Source organism: Merops nubicus, unplaced genomic scaffold, assembly GCF_000691845.1.
Source record: "Merops nubicus isolate BGI_N331 unplaced genomic scaffold, ASM69184v1 scaffold8704, whole genome shotgun sequence".
NCBI lineage: Eukaryota > Metazoa > Chordata > Aves > Coraciiformes > Meropidae > Merops > Merops nubicus.
This window is the reverse complement of record NW_008603553.1, coordinates 893-26452: the sequence shown is the minus strand read 5'-3', so window position 1 is coordinate 26452 and position 25560 is coordinate 893. Positions and strand designations below refer to the sequence as shown.

Sequence of the window (25560 nt, the reverse complement as noted above, 5' to 3'; positions counted from 1 at the left end):
TTGTCCCACCATTTGCTGGGGCTTCTTAGAAGATTCTGCTCTGGGAAGCTGATCCCTGGCAGCTGAGGACACATTGAGGCCTTGATGTGATGTGGACCCCGGACCGCTCTGGGCTGAGCGACTGCTGTCTTTCAAGGCCTGCTCCTTCCCTTTGGCTTCACTCCTACTAGCCATACTTGCCAGCCGTGGGTCCCGGGGTTTCTCCTGGTCAGCAGTAACTGCTGCAGTCTCCATGGGTGCAGAGGAGCTGCCTCTCCTGGTGTCTGCAGCCTGAGCTCCCTGTGGCTGCTGGGGCCCTCGGTTTCCCGGTGGCACTCCATGGCCAGCACCAGTGGTGAGTCCCCGCGGGCTGCTGGCCTCCCTTGGGCTTGCAAGCTCTGTTCTCTTGCTGCTGGAAGGACAAGGCTGCAGCAGAGCTTTCTTTGTCCCTGCTTTGTTTGGGGGACACATTGTTGACCTGAGCTTCAAAATCTTAACAGCATCTTTCCTGTAGCTTTCTTCTGATGTCTTGATAATGGCACCTCTTTTATGAGCATCCTGAATCAACTCATTCCAGTCTTTATTTTCCTTTAAAAAAAAAGACACACCCCAACCCCAAAAGCAGTTATCAGAAAGAATTCAACACAAACGGACAGAGGTGTCAGAGGATGTACAACCCCTTTAATCAAGGTACCTGACACAACTGTCATGGAAACCACTGTTATGTTCCTTCTGGAATGGAAGAATCTTATGTTTCACTTGCAAAGCAGCAATAGGCACTCTGGCTGCTGTAACACAGGGAAGGTACTTTCAACCACCAGTGAGCTACTACTTAAAATGACAACTTTTATATTTATAAAGGCCAGAAGAGTTCCCTCACACAGAGTAAAACAGGAACATGGCTTTAATGCCCTCTAGTGGTGCTACTAACACCCCTCCACCCTTCGAAAAAACTGAAAATCAAGCCCTGTAAGACATTAAGTGTATTCAAGAGCCCTCCCCACACATTCAGTGGGCCTTTTTAGTCTCCCAAATACATAGTTCTGTTTCAGAAGCCCTGGCTACAAAGAGTACAAGCACAGAGTATCCTCAGACACCACATAACTACACAGTGTCAACACCAATCTGAAGATGAGGAGAAAGCTTTGGGGTAGTACAGGTTTTTAAAATCATCTTCCTTGTAAGTGTCCAGGGACTACTGCAAGAGCTGGAAGAATAGTAAAGAGCAGGCAGGAAGGTATCCCTGCCATCATCCTTTCTTGCCAGTACAGAGAAGATTTTTCACAACCCTTACACTTTTAAAGGCCTGTGGTACAATTCTGTTACTAAAAATACTGAGAGCCATTTCTAATTTACTTTCCTGGAAGCAAGGAAAATGGGGTTCATTTATTTTTTTTTAAAAACAGCTTTTATGACAGCTACAGTCAAAGCTTTCAAAGAGAACCTTTCAGAGGCCTGGACTGTACTAATTTAACAGTACACAAGACAAAGGTTGCCCCTTTCACAGACTGGAGCAGTCTGAGGATGGTTTTTGCTTCCCCAACCTTGACTTGACCTAAAAGGGGGAATTCACAGATATTTTGATTAGCACTGTACCTACCATGAGCGTTTCCAGTCTTCCAAGGATGAAGAGGCTGAATTTGGCTCGGGTAATTGTAACGTTCAGACGCTGAAGACTTGCCAGAAACCTAGGTGACAAGACAAAACTTAGCTGCTCAACTACTGCTTCCATGAGGTTTGGGTGTTATGAGAAGAGATAATGCTCCATTCCAGTGAAAAGAAGACAAAAGATGCAGTTACAAAGGCAGCAGCAGCTCATGACCTGTTCCCAGATCCCACTGCATTAGCCCTGCCTTACATGAATGGCTCTGTAGGAATATTTTTTCACCACCTGAATTCCTTGCAGGGAATTCCAGTTCTTTCCAGCTCTTGCCACTGATGTTTCCTTTCTTAGAGCAAATCCCCTCTTAATACCAACCACTGCTTCCTTAAACGTTCCTCAAAGTACAGAAGACATCAACCTCACTTCACCTATCCAGACTTTAAGCTTCTTTTTGACTTGAACTGAAATAGATGAATAATATTTGGCCTGATTAATGGGAAAATGTTCTACTAAAATACTGAACGTGAATATTTTATTTTAAAGGTGACCTGCACTGGAGGCACATGAAGGAAGACTTTTGCTTTGTCATGCTTCAAGAGTGAACAGTACATTTTTGCAGAAGAAAGTCTGTGTTTGCACTATGAAAACTGTATAGTCTGTTTTTATAGGATCACAAGACAAGGTACTGAAACAAATGCTTGAAGTATTCTTAAATGTTGATTTCTTCTAGGGCTTATTTACCAAAACTCAATAAAAGGTTTATGAAACTAACATTAACTGTTTCTTCTTTAATGAAAAAGTTCCCCAAATGCACAGCTTACTGTACAAAGTTCACAGTAAAATCAAGTCCTTGTACAGCTTAGCTTGTGCAGGTCCAGCATCAATGCCTCATACTGTGGCCATGGCACTCAGACCTGCTCTGCAGCAAATTCAAAATCCCTGCAGTAAAGACTGCAAAAGCCCCAGAGCCACCCTAGAAATTTTGGGCAGTGCAGGAAAAAGGAGAGGCAGGAAGCAGATGGGGAGAGTAGATCCAGCAGCACACACATTACAGTTCTCTAGATCTTGGGGAAAAAAAACACCACACAACAGCAACAACCCCCAAAACAGGATCTTGAAGGACCACTAAATATTCCTAACAGCTTTTAAAACTGAAAGACAACAACATTATTTTCTGAGGAGAGGAGAAAAAAAAATAAAATCTGTTGTAATTTCTTGGAGTTTTCTCTTCCCTTTCAAAGTTACTTTCAGAGTAAATTTAATGCTGGTCTAGCAGCCTTGGAGACCAAAATACTTTGCTCAGCTGTAAGGTCATAGGTAAGGGTGATACAAACTCTCTCATCACACCCTGCCAATGACACCTGACCCTGAAAAAGAGATCTCCAAGTCATCAGTATGTACAGCCTCTACAGCATCACACTGCCAAAGCTTTAATCTATAAACCTTCACCACAGTAAGCTGGAAAGTTTTCTTCCAAAAGAACAGATAGAGGTTAAGACCCATGGCAGCCAAAAGAACTGGCAGGTTCTAGCTGCCTTTAGTTTCCAAATTCAATCAACCAGATTAAAGCATTTCCAAAAAGCATCATTGTTGTTTACCTGATTCTTTCTCTCCCCAGAGTAGCATGGATGAGCATAATCAAAAGCCCTTATCTAGCAATTAGAAAATTAGTATCAGATAAGCATAAATAGCTTAAAGAAACCTGGTATGTAGGAACAAAGACTTTTGTTAAAGCAAACCAACTTCTCATAGTTAACTTAAAAGCCAATAACTATAAAAAGCTGTATTTCCACTGCCATTTTTTAAACTAAAATGATCTGCAAGTTACAGAAACAAATCAAGAACTGCTGTAGTCTGGGAATAAACAGCACATTGAGTATCTAGCTGCTTCCCTTTCAGACAGGCAAAAACTATATGAAATTATCAAATCTGCTATCTTGAATCCAGACTTCCTGGAATTCTCCTTGCAACTCAAAGACAAGCACATTCACCTACAAATCAAAGGCCCACCTCGTCTGCATGTACCTTTCACAGACAGAATGCTGTGTTAATTGCATAGCAGCAGTCACAGAAAATGGATTTCATTTGTACAGAGCACCACTCAAAGCTACAAGAAAAATAAGTGCTGCAGCCCTTATGCAAAAAAGCCAAGTTCCCAAGGCCACTCCTGCCAAATCAGAGCCGTGGCAGGCTAAGGCAGCCGCAAATTCATCGGCACGCAACGGCAAATGCAATGCTTGGCCTTCCATGGCCCTTCTCCTCACATCTCAGACTAGTGGCATCAAGTCATGCACTAAGATAGCCTTTCATTTGCTGGCTGTAGTGACTTCTCTGTAACTTTCTCACTGACTTCATCTGGGATGTCACTGGGAATGGGCCTTGCACATCACTGAGAGACGTACCCGATGGAGCCCTTGGTGGAGTTTGCCCGGACACAGGTCACTATGATGCAGTCCTTCTCTCTTCCCTGGAATGCATCCACTGTGTCCACTTCTCCTGGGCTGTTGAAGAAAGAATGAGCAAGCTATTAAATTACATTAGCTGAATTTTTAAGCAACACACCAATGCCAACAGCCTAAACACTACCCTTAAGTAATATCTGTCAAAATAACCCAGGGTAAGTTTCTGCTTTGTTGTATAAACTTAAAGCTAAATTTACTTGTTGAGGCCAGCATCATTATTGGAGAGCCATTCTGGTCCACGCAGCTTGAAATGTGAGGGTTTCTTTTAAAGGAGCTTTATTCAGAGCAGCAATATAACCAAAGCATGTAGATGACTAGTAACCAAGAGATGGTACAAAGAAGCTGTGCCTGTTCTAAGCAAAAGGCTTGCATTGCCCCTTTAAAGGCATGAGTCCAGAAAAAACTGAGAGTTTTTTGCCAGTATTTTGAGAAGATAAAGGACTAACATGCAAGAGCCAAGACCCATTTGAAAACTCATGGTTTCTTCACCTGTTATTCCTAAAGACTTTGTCCAGTTGTTCCTGGATTCTCTTTTTCTGTGCGCTGTAAGGGGTAATTATTCCAATGCGACGAAGCCCCAAGTCCTTCCTTTTTTCTTTAATTGTTCTAATTAACTCCATCACCAGCTTTACTTCCTGAGGATTACTAAAAGAGCTGAACGAGACAAAATGGAAACACAGAAATACACATGACAGCTCTTTCAAATTCAACACTCCAGTCCAGTTTGTAGGGGGATTGTAAGTCAAAGCCCATCTTGAACTTTAACAGCCTCCTTCACACAGAGGCTCAAAGAACTTGGCAAGCAGGCTCTGACAGGGGGCTAACAGCAATGAGAAGGTGTTAGCAGTGAAAGGCTGCACTCCACCTTCCCTTAGAACTACATAACTTTGCTTTCTTACAGAACAGACACAAGGGAAGACTGAGCCTGCCATCTTCTGGCCTTAGTTCCCCATGCAGCTGTGAAAGAAAAGTCACCAATACAAAAAATTAGGAACTCAAAATGTCACACAAGTTGGCAGACTCTGCAGGTATTCACTGGCACCTAACAAAGAGTCAAACCAGGATTAAAACCAGTTTCAGATAAAAAAAACAACCCCAAAACATTTACCATGTTTTTTTATAAAATTAAATCAAATCAAGTTGAAAATGCAGTTCTAGCTACTTAATGCATATTGGGGATAACAGAGGGAAGAAGACAACTCTTCTGCAGGTAATTAATTCTCAGTACATTTAAAATCTGAGTAGAATGCAGGACTTACTCATTGTCTCGCTCCTCACGACCATCTCCCACATCAAAAATAAGGTAGGGCTGGAATGGCCACTCTGCAGAACATCTGTTCTCTTCTACTGCTCTGTAAATAACATTTTTATCACTAGGTAACCATAACAGATTTCTAAGAACTAACAGTTCATTTATTTACACCATGGTTATCAAAACCAAACAACTTTCAGCTGTTTTTTTTTTTTTCCAGAGTCCTGTATTTTCACAGCCACCTGCATATATTGAGGCCTGAAAATAAACTGCAAACAGTAAGCACGCTCAATTTTAATTGACCTAATTACTTACATATCACAGCCAGTATCAACAAGAGATTGAACGAGAGTTTTCTTCCATTAAGTATCTCCCCCTCCACAACCTCAAGTAGCATTAGACTCAAAATAATCTCCCGATATGAAAAGGTTTCCCTGAAATACTCCCTGCTCAGAAAGGAGAGAGCTACTCACTTGTCAGTCTTTAAAGTCCTGCCATAAACATAATTGGAGGGGAAGAGGCAGATGTCAGGGTGCATCCTGTACTGCACAGTCAGCTGCACGACTGGCAGGCTGCGGATCACCTTCCTCTGCACTTGCTCCTCCAGGTGCCGGTGCAGACGTGCCATCAAGGACTGGTCGTAGCCATACTCCTGAGCCTTCTGCCACAGAGAAAACAAGACATTGACCTCTGAGGTCCCACATCAACAGCAATTTGCTTTTTGGTGTTTGTTAAAAACTATTTGTTGTTTCCTTATAAACTTCTAAATCGCTGACAAAATGACAAGTACTTGCTCTTCCATTTGTGTTACTCTTATTTCAGTAATGATCACCTGCATACCCTAAATCACAACATTGTAAAAGTCTTAAAAACATCAACAATAGTAAAAAGCAAGATCTTCTAGGTGGGACCTCATTAAACAATCGCACAGCCTCCAGGCAATTTCTCTCTCCAGAGAAGCCAGTCTGTTTTTAAGGAACGTGGCACCGACTGAAGCTCACATAATGAAACAAGAGAGCCTGTGACATAAAATCCACCACAAACTAAGTGCAGAGTTGCACTGAAGTTTGTAGAGCCACAACTATTCTTGATGGTGCATGAAATCGTTTCCAAGCTACATCAGGAAGGTCTATTGATGTTGCACTCACATCTGTATTGGCTTTACTCAGTTTTGAGGGTAGTATTGATGTGGTCTCCACAACAGAGACTGAACTTGCATGGTGAAAGTTAATATCCGATACATCCTTATCTGACACTGAAGTGTCTTTTTTTCTTCTTATATATTTTGTATAAATTCTGTTCTTATAACTACATAGCATAAAACACACAGTTTGAACACTTACTATTGATTTTACAGTAGGAGGAAGCTGCCTGGGGTCCCCAACAAGGACAAGCTTATTACAGCGATGGATGAGTGGAATCAGTGTTTCAACCTCACAGGACTGCCCTGCCTTTTGTACATGCAAACAGGACAAAAAAAGGAGAGAAGTTGTAAGCAAAGGAGTGAACTATGTTAAATTTCCTGTAACAGAGCCAGAATAACCCAAATGCCTTAAGTCTTCTAAAAAAAAACAAAAAGAAAGGATTTTTCCTTAACAGAAAACTACAAACAGGATTTTCTTTTAATATTTAATATACAGAGCTCTCCAAACAGATACAAATGTAACCCAAACACCTGGAATTTTCTATGGGAAGACCCCCACTTTTTACATAAAAGCTGTCTGCCATTAAAGCATCAAACAAATCAGGAAAAGCAGCAATTAAAAGGTATTTTCTTCTGATGGCTCTACATTGCAGGACAGGCTGATTATCAGTTAAAAGGTGGGGATGGGCCCAGCAACCCACGACACCTTAACTACACCAGCAGCCACACAATCTCAAGCAGCCTAGGCAGAGAGAGCAAAGTGGACCTTAGAGGCAGAAGATGCTGTAGTTCTCAAGAGCCTCACTGACCTCATCCACAATGACACAGCTGAAAGGATCCACTCCCTTCCGTAAGAAGGTAGATTCCAGCAGGCAGCCCCCGCTCGCGCTCAGCGTGCAGCAGATGATGTCAGCCTCCAAGATGATTTCTGCCTGTACCCTCTGAGAGTGTGCCCGAAGCTGCAAGGACAACAGAACACGAGGTCTCTCCTGTTCTTAGCTCTGTTGAACCACCTCAGAACAACTTCTAGCTGCCTGGGCAGTTCTAACTGCCAAACAGATCATGCATAATGCACCACCCCAATGAAACTATCTTCATTATTACAAATAAATATCACAAATTGACTTAACTCAAGTGTTACTTTGACTCTAAATTACAGATCAGTGCCACTGAGGTGGCAAACTGGGAAATACTCCTTTACCTCTGCAGCTGTGCAATCCAGACACACCAGTGTTGAGCTAAGTTTAGTTCACCATCACATTTGACATTCCAAGCCTCCAGGACTGAAGGGTCAGCATACATTCATTAAAGATGAACCTTCATTCACCTCATGGTTTGTGCTACTGAGCCTTGATTACTGAAATTGCCCCCAGTGCCTCCACTTTCAGACTGATCTATCTCCACACACACAAAAAACTTCCAGCTATTGCTTTACTTTAAAACGTTTTAAAGTATCTCAGTTCCAGCAGGATTAGCACAGAGCATGAAAGTGCTGATGAAGATACAGGTTTTGGGTTTTTGTTTAGTTTTTATAATGTGCAACCAGACTACACCTGGATTTTACACCAGGCTGTCCATAGCTTACTCAGTTTACATCCTTCATCTCTTGACCTACTACTTTATATCTACTTCATACCAAAACCAAGCGTCCACCACAATTGAAGGATATCAAGAATTAAAGAGTTTAAAGAGATTTATTAAAGAGCTGCCTTAAAGACAAATTCCTACCTCCTTTAGTTGAGAAGCAATATGTTCTCTCTCCTTGGAAATTTTGTTAAATTCATCATCTATCATTTGACTCTAGATAGAGGGGGGAATAAAGAGAAACCATGTATTAGGAATAATTAACATCACATATTTCCCATGTGTTTTTTTTTCTCCCATACCCCAATTAATTTTCTAGGCACTCAGGATTATTCAAGACCGTCTAGTATCAGGTATATCTGAAGAAGCTGATCAGTTTCCTATAAAGGTAACAACATATTTAGGCTTTGCAACACTATACTAGATCAATTCTGTGCAACTGGGAAAATGGTTTACTATCAGATGTCTGTAACTTGAACACAAAAGCAAACTTTAGGAAAAGAAAAACTTCAGGTGCAACCCAGATCCCAAAATCTCAGATTGCAAGGTAACTCCCTGTTTTCAGTTAAGCAAAAACAGAGCTTTGAAGCACACAAATTAAAATGTTACAATTTATAAACATGGTTATACAAACTAGCATCAGAACCAAAGACTCCTGAACACTAGAACAAGAAGTGGCATGATCAGCCAATAGTATCAACAAAATAAACAACTGTGATGGCAGGTTCTTCATTCCCTTTCATAGTGCTAACCAACATTTCCATTAGTTGAAAAAGGTGAAGAGAGTTACTGCTCAGAGGCAGCATTAAAAAGAGTATTTTACTTGATGCACACAAAAACCAAACAGGATTAAAAAAATACTGCTGTCTTACTACCTCCCTCTTCTCACATCTGTTCATGGCACGTTGACGAATGAGCTCATCCAGCCTTCGATCTATAGCTTCTTTTTTCTTCTGAATATTCCTCTCCAAGTCAGCTGTCTTTCTTTCTATAATAAAACAAAGAAAAACATATAGGAGGAAGAGAACAGCTAGGTTAAAATGACACTTCCTCTCAGTCATGCAGCTGAAGTTAATAAGAACAAACTCATTTTTTGTTTGCTCATTTGTTGCATTTTCCCTTTTTCTGTTGAGGTCTTATCTTGTAAAATGACAATAATGAGACATGGTTCCAACTGCAGCTCTCAAATGCTGCATAGCCACACTGTTTTAACATGGTGGTTTAGCATACATTTGTTTTAATATCTTTATTAAAAAAAAAGAAATCTTGCTCCTTTCTTTGATTTTGCTTAGATTTTAGGCCATATATAAGCTGACACTTTTCCACTAAGACTGAGAAAAACAATGTTTTATGAAGCACTGTTCCAGAAAAATCTTATACCATCTTATTCCTTCTTAAAGGTCACATAGTCCCAAGTGTAAACCACCATCAAGCTCTTAAAGACTGAAGAAAAGTCTGATTTGCATCTTACTTACTCATTCTATGTTCAACTTGCTTATCCAGGCTAAATCCCAGGACTTCACTGTTGATTGCTTTTTCAGCACCAATTCGCACTAATTTGATATCACCACAATTTCCTGTTTACAAAATCAAAGTACTTTTAGATTGCTCCAATAATCTCTGCACTTCTGAGAGAAAAAAGTCAACATCAGGGACATCACACAAGGCTTTTCCTTCTCTGTTTTTCAGATGTTTGCAACAATTTACTTGTATTTATCTAATGACAGCCATCAAAAAAAGAAAAATCAGCAATTCCAAACTCTAAAATCAAGTTGTTGCCTGTTTTAGTGGGAGCTAACAGTTAAGAATGTTACTTTGAATTAACAGAACCACTTGTTATTCTCAGGATTCTTTATCTAAAATGTACTGAATTCTTAAGTTAGAAAATTACTGAGTACCATCAATAATGCAGCTGGTAAGTCAAGACCAAATTAACACTGGGTTACAATGTGAATTTTTTTTCCCACCACAGACTAGATGCCTTGCTCAGAATTCATCTACTTGTCCAACAAGTCAAGATTTTCATCAGTGTTTAGTATGATAAGCAGAGTCCAATTTTATTCAAAATGAAGGTAACAACTTGTGTTCAAATCTTCAAGTAGTATTTCAAAACTGTTGAGCCGAAACTGACTATGAGGAAACTGTCAATGTCTATATAAAGACAAAGTGCAATTTATTCTGTTAAAAAATACACCTTTTAGAAAAGCACATGAAATTTAACAGTATGAACATGTCCCAGTCATGTTATGCAAGAGACAAAAGCTGCTTAGAGTAGCACATAAGCATTGTACGTAATCAACTGTTGCAGTTCCTCTTTCAGGTTTTGTCTATTTAACTTGTAAATAGAATTTTAAAATAAACCATACCCAAAGGCTCCTGTCTGTTTTGGCATTTTTCCTTAAATGCAATGATGATCTTTTTCATGAGCTCATCAACAGCAGCATTTGATGGTGCACAAACTAGAAAACGGTTTGGCTTCATCTTGGAATTTGTTTTTTTAGTTGTTCTCTCATTCCTAGTATTCTGTAGATTAATTAACAATAAACCAAAACAGACTCTTTAGATTGTTTTCACTGGTGATTTAAAAGCCAGACTGTATGCTCACCTTAATCAGCAAGGTATGTGAGCTACTGCACTTGAATATCTCTTAAAGGTACAACTTGCATTAAGTAACAAGTCAAATGTATTGATACTATTTGCATCAATTCCTTTCAACACTGATCTACTTGATCAATCTACCAAACCCCAATATGAAAACCATTAAATGGGGCAGGCCAAATAACATCATTTAGTACAGCAAAATATTAAGGGCTTTTTATGTAAACCAGTGCTTCTACTACTAACAGTGCTTTTACTTTTGAAGTTCAGTAAAACGTTTTCCAAGATACCCCAAACATTATTTCCACCTTTATACCCTACACTGCACACATTTAAGTCTGTTTAATGAACTCAACCCCAGTAGTTACCAATACCACACTTCCATTTAGTTTGTTATCACTGACTTCCACTGAGCAATCTCATCCACAGTTGTGAACTGCCATGCACAATCACATGGCTCTCACACCACATTCACTTACTTCTTTCAAAACACGAGTCAGAAGCCCAACAATAGTTTTTGATTTCCCTGTTCCAGGTGGTCCATGGATAAGGCAGACCTTGGGAAGCCCTGGATGTTGCTTTACCATGGCATAAGCTGTCTCAATGGCTCTCTTTTGATCTGCATTGTATTCATTCACACCCGATGCCTGAAGGAACAGATTGGGGGGGGGGGGAGAATTCCTTAATGTTGATCAGATCTTCCATGTTCTTTTAATGTATTTGCAGAATGTACTCCACTCCCCTAGCTACGACTCCAAAACATGAAGGGCATGGATGTTTGTTTCCTCTAGATGCACAGGTAATCCTGAATTGAAAGCTGTAAAGGTTTCGTTTACTCTCCACACCTTGCCTTTACATTACCTTTTCCATACTACACCTTATTTCCTCAACAGACACCTCTTCAGTAAGAAATAAAACTGAAACCTGCTTAAAAGTACATTACTAGTGTATCAATAGATTACTAGTACATCAATAGAGCAGAAACACCTGAGGAAATTCAGGCTCCTCTCCACCCCTCCCTATCAACCAACTCTGAAAAGCACAATGTCTCAGTGTGGCTGAAACTTGCTGTTTGCACTTGGTCATCTCACAAAAGAGAGATGCAAAAGCCTGCTTTGTCATCCCTATCACTTCCAGCCACAGGACTTACAGCACTTTCTGAAGCCACAGGCAAATCTCTGGGACAGAAGTCATTGTAACTTGGATTTATTATGGGTTTAGCCAGGGGACTCCTGCTCAACAGTAGTAGACTTCTGAATTTTCGGTGTGTGGTCACCAGGGAGCCAACCACCACACATTTCACTTGCTTATTTATGAAGAATGACAAATTTCCTCGAGTTTGCACATAAATATGATAGACAGTATGTTGCTCCTTTTGTCCTGTTAAAATAGGGGGAAGAAAAAGAAATAGCAAACAAATCACTAGTTAATTATAGGAATATCCAAAAATTGTTAACCAAAAGATTACTCAAAGACTTAAAAGGCTACTCAAAGAATGCACCAGAGCCAGGTGCTGACTACCATGAGGGAGCCAACAATTAATTCTGGCAAAAACCCAAACACCACCCCCAAATCCCCCCCAAAAAAACAACACCAGAACCAGTGCTCTGTAAAGTAACTCAGATCACTGGTTTAATCAGGCAACATTAATCTTGGTGCTTAGTAATCCTGGTGATTTACACTACCTGCTGGAACTGAAGCTGTGAACTTTAGTCAGTGAGATCACTGAAGTTCATGACATTCATGTGTCACAGCAATGCACTCCTAAAAATGTACATATAGAACTTACTGATCATTACTTTCTGTTCTTACACACAGAATTAACAACTGTGATGAATGAAGTCCCTAGAAAAATGCACAGAAAACAGGCCTGCAGCTTCAGTTCCTGGCTTTTTACAAAGCTTTGAGCACAGAACAGACATGCTACAGTGGAAAAACAATGCCCTTTCCTCTAAGGTGAGTGGTATGTCACAACCACCAACAGCCAGCTATGAGGAAGCATTTTAGAGTACCAAGAATCCCACTTTTACTTCCAATCTCCTTGACTTACTGTTTGAAGAGCCAGACACACGATAAAACCGTGCCACGAGACCAGCATGATACACTGTGTGTTTCTCCATCTCACTTTCTTCCCTAAAGGTGTCTTTTTCCTTTTGGACCACTAGAAAGACTAAATCTTCTTCCTTTGGATGAAGTTGCCTTGCCAAATCACTCTCTTGAAAATGAGCTATCCAAAATACAATTTAAAATTAGAACATTAACTGGAAAATTATTACAATTACTTTCTGACTACAGAAGTATTACAGTTGACATATCGCATACACTTCAGTATTGCCTGTCAACTTTTGAAGCTATTAAAAGTTACAGCAAAAGACTAAGAATCCATCCTGCATTCTTATGAACATAGCACTGTATACAAGTAGAGCAAGTCAAAGACAACTTCATTTACCAAAAGAAGCCTCAACAAAATTCCAAATGAGTGGGATGGAAAATATTCCAACAGCAATCAACTTTTTCTACTGAACACTTAAAGTACCAATTCACTCAAAAAAGCCTATTTGTTACATGCATTCTATAAAATAGCAACTTCAAGAGCATTTCTGTATTTAAAGCAAATTTAAAAAAAAAAAAAACAAAAAAAAAACTGTGTTAGCTCATTATAAGGCATTATCTATTTGAAAATCAGAACAGAGTTTTACTTAAAAGGCACTACCAAAGCAAATCCTCTGACCTTCAAAATGTGCTGTATTCATGTCAGCACGGTAGTCTGGTAAGCAGCTCTTACACAGTAAGTAGTAACTCTTCTCTCTTACTCTCTGGTTTTCTGTCCACTCTTGTGCCAGCTACATGTTGAAAAGGAAATGAAATAAAAATATTTGAAGGTTTTAGGGCATCAGAGGCTTACCATGACTCAAAGGGCAAACAGACCAAGCAGAGTCAAAAGAAAACTGGTAAGACTGTCAAGAACAAGATATCAAAGAGCTGTACCCAGTTTTTTTAATACATGCATATACACTGCATATAAACACACAAGTGCTTCCTTGACACCCACCCCCCATTTAATGCACCTTCTTACAAAGCTCTGCAAAACAAATGTAGGTTCCCCTGACTGCATTTTCACCTTAAAATGCCAGTATTATCCTGGTACTGACTTCATTTTCTACCTAATTTCTACAGGACAATTGATGCAATGACTAAACTTGAGAGCACACAGACTTTAATTGAAGGAACACTTTTCTCACTATTAAACTATAAATCATTAAAGTTAAGCTGTTTGGAAAAAAAAATACTAACAACCTACCCTCTTGGATAAGTTCTCAATATAAATAATTACAGACACTGTCATTGTCAGCTTTTTAAAGATATATGGTTTAAGCTTTATAGCACACACAGAAAAAGGAATCACCTCCTTTTTACCTTTTACATGTTACTGTGGATATGCACCAAAAAAATATCTTTGCTGAGGTGAATAACACCCAGTCTCCAGTCTTAATTAAATTATTACCCTCAAATCATTCCTCTACTCAGATCTATATCTGAACATTTTCAGAAGGTAAACAGAACATAAACCAGTTTTTAATCCCCAGTAAGTTTTACTAGGCTTGATGAAAACCCAAAAGGCATAGAGCTACTTACTGTTTCAAAGGCATTCAGCATCATCAAGGGGAAAAAGGTACTAAAATAGTCATTGTAGCCCTGAAATTGAACAGGAACCGAGGCTACCACAGACTGCAGGAGACTGGTTGGAGGTCCAAACTGGCTGAAGTTTGCAAACGTTTCGTAAGTCCAGTTTAGGACTTCACTCACAAAAGTATTGTTGTCATGCTGCTGAGCACCAAGAGAGGAAGAATGTGTTTCTCTGAGAGGCCTTCTGGCAACACCTGAAGCATTGTCCTGTCTGTTTTGAGGCTGGAGAATGTTATTACAAATACGGGGCTGAGGCACGTTGCTGACACTTGGAGACCTGTATGTTTGCCTCCCTATTGGCACAACCTTTGCAACCGGTGGCCTGGCCACCACCTGTTTCCCTGTGTTCACTTTGGTTTTGGAAGCTGGTGGTAGCTTTTCACCACTTTCCAGATCCTTGCTGAAGGCTGCACTCCGTGAAGAACTTGGTGAGCTGAAAATTTTGGTAGTGGAAGGCTTTCTTGATCTGGAGGGTGGCAGAAGGGGTTTGGCAAACACATGATCTGCTTCCGAGCTGGTGGCTGAGTGCTTGCTACAGCAAGCTCCTGGTTTTTCCACTTTTTCCACGCAGTCTATGTACTTACATTTCACACCAGCCAAGGACTCATTCTGCTGCAGGCTTTCAGCAGTATCCATCTCCTCGGGTTTTTCACTAGATATAGTACCACCCTGAACACTTTCCTCCTGGGAACATAATTCCATATCCACAGGATCTGACTGAGTTAAAAATAAATTATCATCATCTTCACTGTTTTCATCTGGTTCACACCCATTTCCTTTTGAAGTTGTCTCCACACACTCAAGCTGGACAACACCACCTTTTCCTGAAGGTTCATCTTTACCATCTCCAACAAGCACAGCAGAAGACAGACTTGAATCCCTAAGTACAAGAGGAACCATCACATTGTCACCCTCTGATTTTCTGTTTGTGTCTAAAGAGCTACACATTTTAGGGACACATGCCTCCTCCTCCATGGAGGGCCAAAAAGACTCCTCCCTTTGTTTGTCTCTTTGGTTTTCAATAGATGCCAGTTCAAAACTTTTAGGCTTTTGCCTCATAGGTTTTGCATCCACTTGTCCAGCTTTGTTTTTACTCTCAGAACCTCCTGCAGCACTTTTCCCTCTTCCACGGGGCCTCGCCTGCCTTAAATACTGACGGTCTTGGCAGGCTAGGTACCTCCTATTATGCTTTATAGTCAAACTCTGAGCAGCAATTTGCTTAGTCTTCAGTTTCTGTGGAGCTCCAACTCTCCCCGCAGCTTTCCCGTGGCTGCGCAGGCGGTCGATGCTCTCCAAGGAGCGCTGGGATAACTCGAAGGCTTTGCGGGGGCCCTTCTTCAGACCAAGCTTTTCTGCAGTGGACTCTGGTGCAGGACACTGCCGAACCTTCCTCGGAGGAACCACAGCAGGTAGGGACCTGCCAGGCTGAGAATTTTTTGATGTACTTTGAAGTAGTTTATTTTGTGCTGTTTTAAGGGCAGGGGGTTTTTTAGGACTTCTCTGAATAGCTCTTGCTAATTTTGATTTTGCTATATTCTTCAGTGGGCTCAGGCTGTTTTTCTTAAGTGCCAACTTTGAAGCTAGGGAGATATTAGAGGTAGATGCTTTGGGTTCAGTTAATTTTGAGTCCAGAGTGAAATCTTTAGCAACAGTACCTTTGTCTGAAAAATTCTCCACTTGATCTTTTTCTTTTTCCTTATGAGTAGGTTCCTGCAACACTGAATTAGTTACTTCTTCAGTATTACCACCTTCTTTCTGAGGAAAAATATTTTCTGCCTGCTTCTCTATCAAGTTTGCTTCTTCTTCCATGGTATCATCATTTATGTATTCCTCATCATAACCCCATTCATTTGTGGGGTCACCCAGCAAGCCACCTGAGTTACTGCTGCCAGTCGATGACGAAAGATGATCTTGTTTATACTCCTGAGTTGGTTCCATACTATACGCTTGAGTATCTGACCAGACTGAAAAGACCTCTAGTTCTGTTTCAAATTCAAAGCACTGGGACTCACAGCCCTCTGGTGACAAGGGAGAGCTTGGGGGCTCTGTATCAGAAATGCAGCTGGAAGCTGACGGCTGCTTTTCAGGACAGACATTTTCACTCTTTTTTTTCGTTTCTTCTTCGTAAGTCACGTTTTTTTCTTCATCAGAAGAATCTGAAATTACAATAGCTTCTCCAATTACATGGCCATCTGCATTACAAGGAGACTTGGTACTCTGGCCATCGTTGGAAGATCTTACAGCACCTTTCACCTTCCTTTTGATATCACACACAGTATGGTGTATTGAGCTTTCCTGGTTGGAATCAATGGGAAAATTGACACTTTTGGCATAGGCAGCTAAAGATAATTTACTGAGTTCTCTATCGACCTGGGAGTGTGAAGTGTTATCTGTGGAAACCACCCTCATAAAATCCTCCTCTTTCTTCCCTGCTGAATTCTTTTCTCTCTTGAAATACTCTGAAAATTCAAACAAACTGTCACTTGATTCACGCTTCACTGACAGGGGCCTGATCTGAGCAGAGCTGGATACATCCCTCTTGTTTTCAGAACCAGATGGAACACAACCATTTCCTGAAGTTTTATCCATACAAAACTGCTTAGAAATTTGACTTTTAGAGTCATACTTAACCGAATCAGTCAAATTGGGCTGTTCCCAGTCCGAAGCTGGCACATCAGTTTTTGAAGACAACATCATTTTCTTTATCTTGTTCTTTAAATTCGTGAGTCTGTCCGCATCTACTTTGAACTTGGTAGAGGAACTGGAAGACATACTGCTGTCCTTTGCATCTGAGCTGTGACCATGTTCTGGAGAACCAGTCCGAGTTTGAGCAGGCAGAACCATTGGTGCTATAGCTTCTGCTTCACATTTGTTTTCCAACTCTGCACCTCTTCTGAAACCTGAACACGAGGCATTTGGATTGAAGTACTGATTATCCACATCGCGTTTCCCTGTCACCAGGTCATCATTCCTATTTTCCTGAACTTTCCCACATACTTTTGTTGCCAAAGAGTTCTGTGGGTAGACATATTCCTGGGCTGTCAAGTCATTAGGTTCCTTTTTAATATTCGCCGACAGGCCTTCTGCAGATGTCCAAGACCTTGGACTTGTAGATGAATCTCTACATTCCTTTTCCCAGGCACTCTTTCTTCTAAGGAAAGGGTTCTCCTGACAATCTTCATCTCCATCTTCCTTTGATATGGCAGCAAGTGGTGAACAAAGGTCATCTCTGCCATGTACATTCATCTTAGACCCCTCACCACACGCACTCTTCTCTTGCTTTACAAAAACAGTAGGAAAACGTGGAGAGCTTGCACTGTTTCCTACAGGCACAGAGGTATTCAGTGCTCTGTCCTTCATGCCCTTTATAACTTGCTTTAAACACGTTTGTACTTCCTGAGTTTCCTGGATGTTCAGCTGCCAACCCAAAGACAGATTTCCTCGCAGGAGCAGGTTGAGCTTGTCCAGGTACTGCTTGCAGAGAGCATGCTGCCCGATCTGGTAACCCTCTCGAAGGAGGCTGCGTATCAGCTGCACGCAGGCGTGCTGCACGGAGTTGGAAGCCTGCAAAGACACTGCAGAACCTTTCACACAGTGCCCAGGGGCTCTCTCAGAGCGCCGGGTAAACGCCACCACCGGAAGCTTGGCGCATCTCACCACTGCTTCCACCCACTCCTGGGAGCTGATCCACAGCAAATACAGGCACTTCTTGTTTCTGTGTAGCTCAATAATCGACACCAAGATGAGGAGAAAAAATTCAGAGACTTTGTCACACTGCTGGATTCTTTCCCTGAGAATACCTTTGATTTCTGAGCAGAGGTAGTGAATCACCTCTACTATATATGCTACACCCAAGTCCTTCAGATCCATAAGTGACTGAACAAAAGGGATGAACCACAGGAAGGTGCTCTCGTGGACACGCATATCTCCACCAATATCAGCCTGAAGCACATTAGCCAGTGTTTGCATATCTTCATACAGGCTGGGGCAGTACTCTGGACAAATGGCAGTCTTCCATCCAGCATCCTGAAAAATAAAGTCACCACAAACCATCCTCACTATGTACATCTGCATGGTTTAATTTGCCAGCATTTTTTTCTAGCTATATTTGAAAGAAAGCAACTTTATATGTTCATTAAATGATTTCTTTTATCCTAAAGCAGGTCAAAATCTAAACTAAAAAAAAATGCAAAAATGAAGATCAAACTAACACATGTAAAAGGAACTAAATTCTTTAACTGTAACTATGAAATAAGTGTAAAGTAATATTCCCTAAGTCATTGTGAAACCCTCCAAAGAAGATGGTATGCTGGCAATTTAACCTCAGATAATCAAATATACTCTTCAGGCCTTTAAAAAGCATTTCATAAAGACAAAGCACCAAGATCAAAAGAAAACCACAAAAATGTTTACTCTGCTTTCTAACAAGAAAAAAAGTGCCATTTTGGAACTAATATTTGAAAGTCTAATATTTGAAAGTTTATCAAAGCATACCTCACTACTCCACACAACGCATCACTTTAGAATACTGAAATTCAAAATAAAATACAAGAAAATAATCAACTTTAAAAAAAAAAAAATTAATTCAGAGTTTTCACTGAGGTACCAATGTTTGTTCCCTTCTGATATGAACTCTCAACTCAGGCTTTGATATCATCCCTGCCTAATGCACAATCTTCTCTCTTTTACAGCCTGAAAGTGCCAGATGACGAAGAAGCAACCAAACCAGCTGATATTTAAAGCACACAGTGATATACTTTACTTAATATTTTTTCTTTACAACAATACTAGTAGAAATAGAGTATCTCCCTCTTCGTATCTTGTATATGGTTTAAACTGACAGTATTATTTGGGGATCAGAGTTCAAAGAACAGGGAAATAAACTTTTTAATACCTTTTGAGGCTTTTCTGTGTTATAATTATACACAATCTGACTGCAAGTCATCATGTCATCATCATGGTCTGACTCCGGTTCAGATTTTGTCCTAAAAAGAAACACAAATCATTATGGATTTCACACAGCCAACTTAAATTGTAAGTAAGCCAACTGGCCAAGACTTAGATTTCACTTTTCAGATGCTGACCATGTGACTATAGAAATTTGTCAGTAATAAAACATACCTATGAAAATAAAAGATCATATTTACAACTCTAGAGCTTGTTCTACCCTGCTTTTAAGAGGCAGGAGAAGCGACTGCCTTAGGAACTACCAAGCCATGGATTTGACTACCTAGAACAAACACCCAGAATAATTCCATTTTCTTGGCATTTTCTATGCATAAATGCAGGTCAATCACAGCTACGTATTCATCAACTTTGTATGAGATGCTTTGAACACAAGACTCAAATAGCTTAACTGAAGAAAACCTCCTTCCATGCCTTCCTCAGCTACCCCTAACGTTCCACATATACTTATCTGTAGCCATCAATCGCATTAGACTTCATATGCATAGAAATACCACACATTTAAGACATTGTCCCCTCAAGTTGACTCAAAATATGTCACAGGAAACAGTAAACAACTAGAATGGCTTCTATGCATAAATGCAGGTCAATCACAGCTACGTATTCATCAACTTTGTATGAGATGCTTTGAACACAAGACTCAAATAGCTTAACTGAAGAAAACCTCCCTCCACATGCCTTCCTCAGCTACCCCTAACATTCCACATATACGTATCTCAAGCCATCAATCACATCAGACTTCATATGCATAGAAATACCACACATTTAAGACATTGTCCCTTCAAGTTGACTCAAAATGTCACAGGAGAACAGTTAACCAGAATGGCTATCCAGGTATTATTTTCCACCAACCAGTGAAAATTAGGTACCATTTCAGTTTTCTAAAATAGGTGATCCTAAAAGCCTTGAGACCTGGATTGTTATAAAAAACTTTAAAAGGGACAGCATGACAAAAGAGAGTGCAACTTTACATAACAAAATTCTCTTCCCATAGAAGCTATTTCTGGACTTCCCAGTTTAGTTACCAACCACTTCTGCACCAAATAAGCACCTTACCTAATTAACTTTCTGTACAATACTAACAATATTGTAATTCAGAAGTGATTTTAAAATTCCACTTCATCTCAGGATGTAAGCATATAAAAACACAATTTTCAAAGGAGTATCTGATGCCTGCTATGCATTTTAAAACACTTCCTTTCAGCAGTTAACTACATTATCCAAGCTACTAAAGGACAGTTTTGTGACTCTCACATACAGCACCATTAAGAAAACCTAATCCTGGGAAATACTTAAGACTCAACACAATCTGAAAAGCTCAAATCAGTTATCATCTGGATCTATAATAAAATCTAAATCTGTCATGCACTGAAAACACAGGAATTGCCATGTCTGAGACTCTTGGCAAAATGATGGCAATCTTCATCAAACTTAAGTGTAACTTAATTTCAGCACTAAATAACCACTACACAGTTAACAGCCTTGCTGAGTCAGGAAAAAGAAATCCTAAAAGTGTAAGAGACTTCACAGCACTCAAAAAGAGGCAAGCATATATATTTTTGGAAGAACCTCAGAAGTTTAGGGAACCTACTTCATCTTCTCATTGCTTGCAGTTGGCCACATCTGATTTTTTTCCTTGCCATCTACCCTCCCCCAACACAAACGAAGGCAGCACTGACTAGAAAACCAAGACAAAAGTACTACACTACCTGGTATGAAAATGGTAAAACTGTTCTAGTCTCTTAATAAAACTGACCTCGTAAAGCTACCGCGTATATTTTTTATTTCATTGTTGTAGCTCACACTGTTGATAATGGTTTGAAAGGCCTGGACAGGATCAATAAGCTGACCCCACACTTTAGATCCGAGCTGATCCAAAATAACCATGAAACAATGCAGCGCTGGCCAGAAGGGGTCAGTAGAATCATCTGAAACATAACAGTAATATTGGGGAGAGTTGAAATGCAAGAGTCCTGTACATTCTTAAAACTAAGCTGCAGTTGAAAGCAGCTGGTTTTCATTGATTTTTCTTAAAATCCAGTATAAAGTTGTGTATTCTAGTAAGTTACAACTATACTTTTAACCCCAAAAAAAGAAGGAAAAAAGAAGTCAGCCTTGCTTATCTGTACAGACATTGCTCTTTATGAAGTCTTCAACCAACAGGAACCTGGATAACTATTACTAACATTTCCCAACTCTATGAACCCAATTCTTCCACACTGAAATTTGCAGTGCTGGTCTAAGAAGTGGGTACAACGTCCACAGGTATGGCAATTTACACTTCAAATTTCAGCTAGAAGCAATTTTCCTTCAAGTGCATTCTTCCTTCTTCATCTATTATGTCATATCCTCAATAAACACACTAAGCTTATAAAGATCTAGTCATTCAAGAGGCAGCCCTAGTCTCCAGTTCATGTGCCACTTCCAGGCTATGCCATGGCACATGGCCTACAGAGGCCTAAAGGCTACTAGTCTAAAGTCTAAATTCCCATCTGCAAAAGGGGGTCCCTCAAACAGATGGATAGAAGAGTCAAATTTTAAGCAAGTTGCAGCAAATCAGAAGGTTATTTCAGGACTGAAAATTCAAACTTCATGCCTCACCAAAATGGGATGCATGTTCCCACACAGCCTGTACATTAAATAAAAGCAATATGGTAGAAATTACAGATCTGTCCTCTCAAAACCTCTCAGGCAGCCTTATGCAAAGCACTGCCATGCTTTCTTCACTTGAGTTTGTTTGAATGTCATTTTTCAGTACCTGTCAGCATTGCCCAAGTATTGTGCAGTATCTGCCATCTTCCAGAAGATAAGGCTCAGTTAAAAAACACACCTCAGCATTACACTCCTAAGAATTTACTCAATTACAGAAGTTTGAGAAAGATGAAAAGTAGGCTATGTACTGTCTTAATCGCAGTAGCAAAATGAGTTACCCGCTCCTCCCTTCTCCATGGTGTGGAGTATAGACTGCATGAAATCATTCTGTTTGTCTGGGCCCAGCAACAAGGAGTCCATAGCTTCTTCTTCCAGCACCGTTAGCAACATACAAATCCCTGCCAAAAAGAAGCAGCAACCTGTTGGTATATTTACAAAAATTTGTTCTAAATTTTCAGAAGATCAGGCATTGTTTTTCAAATGTCATTATCAGTGTAGCACTTGACCACAGAGACCAGCAGCAAGTGAAACTAAGCACCACCTCACTCCTGAAGTTGTACAACATTCAGTTTTCCTGTCTAACATGCCTTGAAATAGACAGCATCTATGAAATAGTAAAGCTCTGACTTAAAGTGCTTACAAGATGAGACTACACAAATGAATTTCTGATCATAAATACTCACCTAGCCAATAGTTCTTGTAGTTGGCAGTATCATATAAATGAGATGGCAGGAGGATGAGTTTACCCTTTTCAATCATTGAAGAGCTGTAAATATCTGGACTCTCAAAAAGCCCCAACTCAATAACTCTGAACAAGCAAGTCAGTACTTCCTGTAAGTCATAGTAATCATCCCTGTCAACCTTCCCCAAAGTCCTTGCTGTCAGGATGGCCCACCGACGAATCTAAGGAGCAAAACAGAAGAGCTACATATTAATAAAAAGAGCAAATAAGATCACAATATTGTAAGATTAGGAATCATTGCTACTAAAAATGGGATAAAGCTATATTTTTACTAAAGGTCTCAATTGCGAGTTAGTCTTTTTTCAAAATAACCTTAGAAACAGACTTACCACAATATGTTGGTCACAAAGAAGTTAAAATTCAGGGCAGTACTATTGTACATCTGTAACTTTTGCTAATGAAATGCAAACATGAAAGTGACTTCAGAAGTTGTGGCAAAAGAACATTCCTTCTTTCAGCAAGAGTAACTATACTCCTACTGAAATCTCAGTTCTATATAAAATGTTAAAGAAAAATACAGGAAACAAAGTTCTGAATGCTACTATTTTCATATTCTTGCCCTTAAAAAGGCAAATCTGTTCTGATGCAATTTAACACAAAGTTTTAATGGAACAGAAAAAGTAACTTACCACTTCATTCGGATGAACCAAAAAGAGATAAATTCCTGGGTATTTCTCAAAGACCTGAAAGGAGCTGTGACTTTGTTCCATCTTACACAGCACGGCTACACAGAGCTCACCTAAAGGGACAAACGTAGTTACAGTAAGGACTAATTGATATACTCACAAAAGAAAGAAATATTAAAAACATACATATGCACACACAATGACTGATACTTTGGTTTAACTACTACTTGTTTTCACCTCCTTCAGCAGAAAAAAAACAGCTCCCAACTGCATATGGTAAGATCCATACCGACTTTCTCGTGCAGCAGCAGATATGGATATTTGAGTATCTCTAGAAGGGGCACTCGCAGGTTGTTCTCAAAATCTGGGCCCATGTAACCAGACAGCCTTGTCTCTCCATTCCCATCCACCAGAAATAACTCATCATCATCTTCAGCTTCTTCTTGCATGGATTTCTCAATGTGGGCAACAAGACGGGAGGTTTCCAACTCCCACAAGACCTATTCAGTGGGGAAAAAACAACTAATCAAAGGGCATTAATGAAGGAAGCAATTAAGGACATTTAGTAGCACGTGCAGAAACCTGAACTAGGCTTTCAAAACTTAGAATTTAAGTTTCTTTCAAAGAACGGTGTGAAACAAAGTTTTGACATGGAATTCAGAAAACTCTCCAAGTTAAGATGAAGTCATTTTAAAAAGAGGGGTATCTAAATCAGAAGTGGTTTAATAATCCTGTCAAATATTCACAAACAGTTTCAATAATTATTTCAGGCCACAAGTTAGTCAGAAAACTTCGTTCCAGTGCACAGTCCAGAAAAACATCACATCTAGGAAGATAGGAAAAGCAGTTTTAGAATCTTGCCTTCTTGCATATTTTGCAATGTCTTAGTGGAAAGGAGTGACTATAAACACAGACTGAGGGACTTGCACTTAACATTACTCATCTGCTCCAAAACTCAATTAGTAACCAAGGTTATAACAGACACAGGAAAGGAACTTTCAGCAGTCCAGTCATCCCACTTATTTCCAGTCTATACTCACATGGGATTGCCCTCCAGAGAAATCCAGCTGACTAATTTAAAGAGTAACCTTTTAGACACCTGTATTGTAATCAATTCACTTCCAATATTCATTTCACACACAGGGGAAAGTAAGGTTTCAAAATACAAAATTAGATGGTCAAGAGTAAGAATTCTAAAAGGCTTATAATAAAGAGTTTTGAAACTCTTTTGATTGTTTTTAATGGCACAATCTCACAGGCTTACAAGATCAGAGCTCTGAAATTCAAGCACAGCAGAAAGCTAGGAATGAGTAGTGAAAGCAAACAAGAAGAAATGAAACTGAAAGTGGAACAGAAGCTGGAGGAAGAAAACACATCAAAGAAATATCACAGTTTGTTTAGCAGGTGTTCTTTTTTCAGACGTTAAACCACCATAGCATGAATAAAGTTGAAGCTGTAACATCAGCAAGTTCCCATTACTGTTTTAGTTCTTACTGATTTGAGTATAAGCAAAATATGAGTGCCTTCCTGTTACACAATCAGCTCTTCACAGCTCAACAGAGAAAAGCAGACACTTAAAAAGCAACACACCCTATTCCCAAAACCCCATAAAACACAACACCTGCACAGAACTACCCCCTGCTCCAAGGCTGGAGCACAGAAGCCTCTTCTGAAGTTTTTCTTCAGTTCCAAGCCCTCCTGCTCAGTCCCTCCTGTCACTCAGGAGCAGGCCAGGCAACGCCTCCCACATCTCCTCCAGCCCTCTCTGCTCAGTGAGCAGGAGCAAAATTTCTTAATTACCTCATGCAACCTTGGCAGCTGTTCCCTTGCTTTGTGGTACTCAACCACACACTCCAGGCAGTAGCAGAGATCATCATTGGATCCTTCAAGATCTTCCGGGGACAGCCGTTTAGAGGCATAGTTCTTCAGGAACTCAGTGGTGTCAGAACCACTAAGGGTACACCATCGGCATGTGCTCATTCTTTGGGTGGAAAGGAGAAAGAATTAAAGATTGGAAGTGGCCAAGTATTTCCTTTCAGCCACAACAGCCCCTGGCTTTCAAGTGTGATGAGCCTCAGGATGTAAGTAGCTCATTAGAGCACGCACAGGTTCTGGGATGTTCTTGTAGCACACAGATGTGTGCAATTAAACAAATAACTACAGATTAAAGCCTTAAATCAACATCACAAAAATGCCTGCTGAATGGCACACGTTGAAAATAAAGCTCTGAAATCAAATTATGTAACTTGCAAACCACAAAACATGA

At 40.1% G+C, this 25560-nt stretch overlaps 1 protein-coding gene across 1 annotated transcript in view; it reads right to left on the bottom strand.

The window, feature by feature from the left end:
* Window positions 1-25274, bottom strand: part of SETX (senataxin) — a 25491-nt gene extending 217 nt beyond the window's left edge. Inside the window, 24 exon segments of the mRNA XM_008938702.1 lie at window positions 1-567; window positions 1580-1667; window positions 3985-4083; window positions 4534-4698; window positions 5304-5396; window positions 5770-5957; window positions 6640-6747; window positions 7250-7399; window positions 8169-8240; window positions 8900-9012; window positions 9500-9601; window positions 10391-10547; window positions 11102-11269; window positions 11773-12002; window positions 12673-12849; window positions 13354-13465; window positions 14259-18335; window positions 19204-19294; window positions 21031-21202; window positions 22205-22324; window positions 22610-22829; window positions 23298-23407; window positions 23584-23794; window positions 25095-25274. The exon segment at window positions 1-567 is cut by the window's left edge and continues 12 nt beyond it. Of these exon segments, the coding sequence (XP_008936950.1) occupies window positions 1-567; window positions 1580-1667; window positions 3985-4083; window positions 4534-4698; window positions 5304-5396; window positions 5770-5957; window positions 6640-6747; window positions 7250-7399; window positions 8169-8240; window positions 8900-9012; window positions 9500-9601; window positions 10391-10547; window positions 11102-11269; window positions 11773-12002; window positions 12673-12849; window positions 13354-13465; window positions 14259-18335; window positions 19204-19294; window positions 21031-21202; window positions 22205-22324; window positions 22610-22829; window positions 23298-23407; window positions 23584-23794; window positions 25095-25274 (7770 nt within the window).
* Between the last annotated feature and the right edge of the window lie 286 nt (window positions 25275-25560).